The 6,000-nt window shown below is 40.7% G+C and overlaps 1 protein-coding gene across 2 annotated transcripts in view; it reads right to left on the bottom strand.

Moving 5' to 3' along the window:
- Positions 1-640: 640 nt before the first annotated feature.
- man1a1 (mannosidase, alpha, class 1A, member 1) overlaps positions 641-6,000 on the bottom strand; it is a 590,495-nt gene continuing 585,135 nt past the window's right edge. For both annotated transcript variants that reach the window (XM_070885307.1, XM_070885308.1), the window contains exon 12: positions 641-1,966. In XM_070885307.1, coding sequence (XP_070741408.1) covers positions 1,843-1,966 — 124 coding nt within the window. In that variant the 3' untranslated portion in view covers positions 641-1,842. The remainder of the gene's footprint in view (positions 1,967-6,000) is intronic.

Here is a 6,000-nt window from a genome sequence, read left to right as displayed (position 1 = left end):
CAAATATTCCAATGCTCTTCTTGCCAGCCTCCCATCCTCCATAAACCTCACTTTATCCAAAACTTTGCTCCCCGTAGCCTATCTTACATGAAGTTTAATTTGTCTGTCTTTGCTCCCCTACATTAGCTCCTGACTTCCAAAGCCTCAAAATTAAAATGGTCATCCTTGTGTTTAAATCCCTCCATGCCCCCTCTATCTCTTTAACCTTCCCCAGCACTACTTTCTCCTCAAATTCTCTGTTCCTCTGACTCTACCCTCTTGTGCATCTCCTTCTCCCTTTACCCCACCATTGGCAGCCATGCCATTCAACACTGAGACACCACAGTCTGGAGTTCCCTTCCTAACCTCCTCTGCCTCTCTTCCTTTAATACTCTTCTTAAAACCCACCTCTTTGGCAACATTTTTGGTCATCTCTCTTAATTACATCTTCATTGTCTTGGCATCCATTGATCTTTCCTTACACGTCTGTGCAGCACATAGGGATTTTTTTTCTATGATAAAGGTTCTATATTAATGCAGTTGATGTGATTATGTTCTAATACACAGCAACACCCTCAACATATCTATATTTCAGAGTCTTAGTTAGATTTCTTTACAGTTTTATCCTGTCACAATACACAACCACAACAAAAAAGGCTTTTCTTCAATTTTATTTTTTATAGAATGTGTCCAGGAAGGAATGTACAAACTGTCTGAGAATTGTGATCAGAGTATGTATAAACTGATATCAAACATTCCTAAACCATACACACACAGAGAATGCCAGCAGTAAGTGCCAAAGAATTTCAACTGAGTTTCTAGTCAGACTCAAGATGATTAATGATCTTGGATCCCTGTCAACCAGCCATTTTTTTATTGGTGAGATTTTATCTGCACAGCAAATGCAAACAGAAAAAAGTAAACATTTTAAACATCCTGCCCACAATGGCTGAGATTTTTACATTAATTAAAATACCAATTCTTCAGATAATGCATCTATCCCCATACATTTTATATTTGTCGCTTTAGAAAACGTACATAAAAATATTGTTTTATTTTTGTTGAAGTCGACACAGTCAAACAATTTACAACATTAGAGACCTATGTACTTCATATAAAGGGAATGTTTTAATTTGCAGAAGAAACACACAAAAAAAATATCAAGTGTAAAAAATAAATCATAAAACAAAGAAGAGTTGAAATCGATTCACATATTGAATACCTGACTTATTTTAGAAGATCTATGTCAAGTGCAATATTTGTCTTTTGGATCTATCCCATACCCTCAATTTGGAACTTCAGTAATGCACTACTGTCACCTCTTACAGCATTTTTGATTTCCTCATCTTCAGATCTCAAACAAATTACTAGAAATAAAAATGTTGATGTTTTATCTATCTAGCACATTGATATTTATCTGCACCATATAAAATAGGAAAAAAATTAAATATAGCATTTATGCTAAGCTCTCGATTTATAGTATTCAATGAAACCAGAATAGAAATGACCCCACATAGAAAGTCTCATCTTTTTATATATATATATATATATATATATAAAAATGCGTAGCTCAACACCAAAAGCAAAAAAAAATGGTTCCTTGCGAATAAATCTCTGGATCTTCAATTATTTATGGCTTTTGTGCAACATGGCAAAAATTGCAGCTCAAAGCAGACATCTCCTCACAGAGGAGGTTAAGGGTGTTGCAGTCCATTTCCTGCAGCCTCGTACTAATTAAATGGCAGCATGCATGTTGTATATTACAATTTATTTTGTTTTGTTTTACAGCACGCATATTTGGATTAAAATAATGAATATTTAGATGGATACTATTCAAAGTTCCAAAACATTTGCGCTACTTTACTATGTTTGTTTCTCAACAGCTCGGCCATCTTTGCGAATGATTGGTAATGGATGAGCTTCAGTGTTGAAGATCCAGTAGTCCAGTGGAAGGAGGTCATCATCAGAGAACAACAAATAAAGATACCTGAAGGCAAGCAACAATATTTCATAGTAAAACAGATGATAAAAGTAATAAGAATGCAATTACTTTACTGAACATAACTCTGTTCCCTGGACAGTATTTGTGAGCAATATTTATATTTTCAGAAGTCTTTTTGATGTCTAACATGGGTCTTAGCTTGCCACTATTCTTCCAATTAAGAAACGTGTAATACCAAGTTTTTGGATCAAATGTTCATAGTTCCACTTTTAGCAAATATTAATTGCATTTTGCATCAGTTTAGTAGAGTCACATCAAAATTACAGCTGTGCACAATTCTGTTGCGGATGACTTTGTGCAATACAAATCTTTTGGTGGCAACGGAAGAAAACCAAAAAATGTATACTTGTTTGGATTTTCCTTTCACCCTGCTCAAGTAGCTAAGTTGGCATTTGACTGGTATAAGTGATGAATGTTTTATTCATGCATCTGTGGAATGTGCAAAACTTGTACACTGTGGAAATATCTACATTTATCAGTCTGTCTATTATTAATCTTCAGTTGAAAAGTTGTTAAAATGTACCAAACCTTATTGATGGTAAATTATTGTCGAACTGCTTAAATTTCCTTTTGGGGAAAAATACTATTTTGTTCAGATATTTAATTGTTTATTCTGGTCCAACGTTAAGAATCTTTCCTTCACCCTGCGACAGTACCAAAACCGCTCTCATCAAAGTCACAAATGATATCCTTTGTGACTGTGACAAAGGCAAACTATCCCTCCTCGTCCTTCTCGACTTGGCTTCAGCCTTTGACATGATTGACCACTCCAACCCTCTCCAACGCCTCGCCAGCTGGGTGGGACTGCACTTGCCTGGTTCCATTCTTCTCTATCTAATCGTAGCCAGAGAATCACCTGCAATGACTTCTCTTCCCATCCCCGCATCATAACCTCTGGTGTCCCCCAAGGATTTATCCTTGGCCCCCACCTATTTCTCATCTACATGTTGCCCCTTGGCAACATCATCCAAAAACAAAGGGTCAGTTTCCACATGTATGCTGAAGACACCCAACTCTACCTTATTACCACTTCTCTCGACCCCTCCAAATTATCAGACTGCTTGTCCGACATAAGAATTAGGAACAGGAGTAGGCCATCTAGCCCCTCGAGCCTGCTCCGCCATTCAACAAGATCATGGCTGATCTGGCCATGGACTCAGCTCCATTTACCCGCCCACTCCCCATAACCCTTAATTCCCTTATTGGTTAAAAATCTATCTATCTGTGATTTGAATACATTCAATGAGCTAGCCTCAACTGCTTCCTTGGGCAGAGAATTTCACAGATTCACAACCCTCTGGGAGAAGAAATTCCTTCTCAACTCAGTTTTAAATTGGCTCCCCCATATTTTGAGGCTGTGCCCCCTAGTTCTAGTCTCCCCGACCAGTGGAAACAACCTCTCTGCCTCTATCTTGTCTATCCCTTTCATTATTTTAAATGTTTCCATAAGATCACCCCTCATCCTTCTGAACTCCAACGAGTAAAGACCCAGTCTTCTCAATCTATCATAAGGTAACCCCCTCATCTCCGGAATCAGCCTAGTGAATCGTCTCTGTACTCCCTCCAAAGCTAGTATATCCTTCCTTAAGTAAGGTGACTAAAACTGCACGTGGTACTCCAGGTGCGGCCTCACCAATACCCTGTACAGTTGCAGCAGGACCTCCCTGCTTTTGTACTCCATCCTTCGCGCAATGAAGACCGACATTCCATTCAATTTTCCTGATTACCTGCTGCACCTGCAGACTAACTTTTTGGGATTCATGCACAAGGACCCAGTTCTGGATGAGCAGAAATGTTCTCAAAGTGAATAGTGGGACGACCAAAGCCATTGTTTTCGGTCCTCGTCCCAAACTCCGCTCCCTAGCCATTCACTCCATCCCTCTCCCCAACTTCTGTCTGAGGCTGAACCACACTGTTCGCAACCTTGGTGTCATATTTGATACTGAAATGGGTTTTCGACCACATATCCGCAGCATAATTAAGACCGCCTATATCCACCTCTAACATTGCCCATCTACGCCCTTGCCTCAGCTCATCCTCTGCTAAAGCCCTCATCCATGCCTTTGTTACCTCTAGACTTGACGATTCCAACGAACTCCTGGCTGGCCTTCCACATTCTACCCTACGTAAACTAGAGATGATCCAAAACGCGACTGCCCGTGTCCTAACTCGCACCAAGTCCCGCTCACCCATCACCCCTGTGCTCGCTGACCTATATTAGCTCTCGGTTAAGCAATGACTCAATTTCAAAATTCTCATCCTGGTTTTCAAATCCCTCCATGGCCTTGCCCCTCCCGAACTCTGTAATCTCCTCCAGCCCTACAACCATCCCCTGTCCCCCCAGATGTCTGCGCTCATCTAATTCTGCCCCCTTGAGCATCCCTGGTTATAATCGCTCAACCATTGGTGGCCATGCCTTCAGCTGTCTAGGCCCTAAGCTCTGGAATTCCCTGCCTAATCCGCTCCGCCTCTCTACCTATCTTTCCTCCTTCAGTTCGCTCCTTAAAACCTACCTCTTCGACCAAGCTTTTGTTCACCTGTCCCAATTTATCCTTATGTGCTCGGTGTCAAATTTTTTTTATCTCATAACACTCCTGTGAAGTGCCTTGAGATGTTTCACTACATTAAAGGTGCTATATAAATACAAGTTGTTGTTGTTCATATAACTAACACATAGCTCTTATGATCATTCATTTTTGTTTATAATCCCCTTCCCTCTGCAGTTTTGCTTGAGTCTTTAACAAACACTTTTTGTCTTAATAAATACATTACATTAGAACAGTGACTAGGCTGTGAAGCACTTTGAGACATCCGGTGAAAGGCGCTATATAAAGTATTTCTTTCTTTCTTTCTTTCATGAGAACGAGACTTAAAGTAGCAACAAAATGGCGGGGGGGGGGGGGGGGAGATTGGGGTCGGTGGGAGTAAATGCATTATTGCTCCCCTGTTTACTAACATTTCTGTTAAAACTTTATTCAAATAAAATATCCAAATGGAGGTTACAAAAAATTAAGCAGGGCAAGTTTAATCTTCCATTAAGTAGCCAAAAAATCTTTAAATGCAGACATTATATCAAAACAGCTCAGAATACATTCGTTAAACATCTGCTCCACCTTGGCTTTGAAATGTACTACCTACTAGATAGTGGGACTGAGATTTTGATAGCTTGAGTAACACCTAGGGATACAAATTTGAAGGGAATTGCAAAAGCAGGCTGGTGTAACAACTTAGTCAGTTTCTTGGACCACTTCAGTATTAAATCCCCAAATTCAAATATTTGTACTTAGTCCTCTCTGTGTACTCAGTGTTCCCAAATCCTGGATGGAGAAAAAGAAGAACTGTCAGGTAATATATCACATTCTCCACTGAATGGTGCAATTCAAGTTGAAGCTCATGAGCTTGTCATTTTTGTCATGTTTATAACAAAAATGTAACACCACTGTATTACTGTACACACACAACTTAGATGCACACCTTGACCACAGGGGATGAACTTGTGGGAGACACTCCTTACCTGATCACACAGGTATATAAAGGGAGGTCCCACGCAGGGTCATCACTTCTGGAGTCCTGTAATAAAGAGTTAAGGTCACAGAGTGGCCTTGTCCCTGGAATGTGTCTCGTGTGGTTTCATGCTGCAGAGTAAGGACTTTACATTGGCGACGAGAAACGGGAATTGACGATCCATGAGAATGGCCACCGGTAGCACAGAGGAACGGTACTGTGTTGGGGAAGACTGGGATGATTTTATTGAGAGGCTTCAGCAAAGCTTTGTTACTAAAGACTGGCTGGGGGATGCAGCGGCCAACAAGCGACGGGCTCATCTCCTGACCAGCTGCGGGCCAAAGACTTATGCGCTCATGAAGGACTTACTGGCACCCGAAAAGCAGTCAGACAAAACCTTTGAAGAGCTTAGCAAATTAATCGGGGAGCAGCATACACATGGCTCAACACAGATTCTACACCCACCGACGTCGTGAAGGACAGAGCATACCGGACTTTGTAGCAGACCTCCGGTG

This window comes from Pristiophorus japonicus, chromosome 7 (genome assembly GCF_044704955.1).
Source record: "Pristiophorus japonicus isolate sPriJap1 chromosome 7, sPriJap1.hap1, whole genome shotgun sequence".
NCBI classification, from domain to species: domain Eukaryota; kingdom Metazoa; phylum Chordata; class Chondrichthyes; family Pristiophoridae; genus Pristiophorus; species Pristiophorus japonicus.
This window is presented reverse-complemented; position numbering and strand designations above follow the sequence as displayed.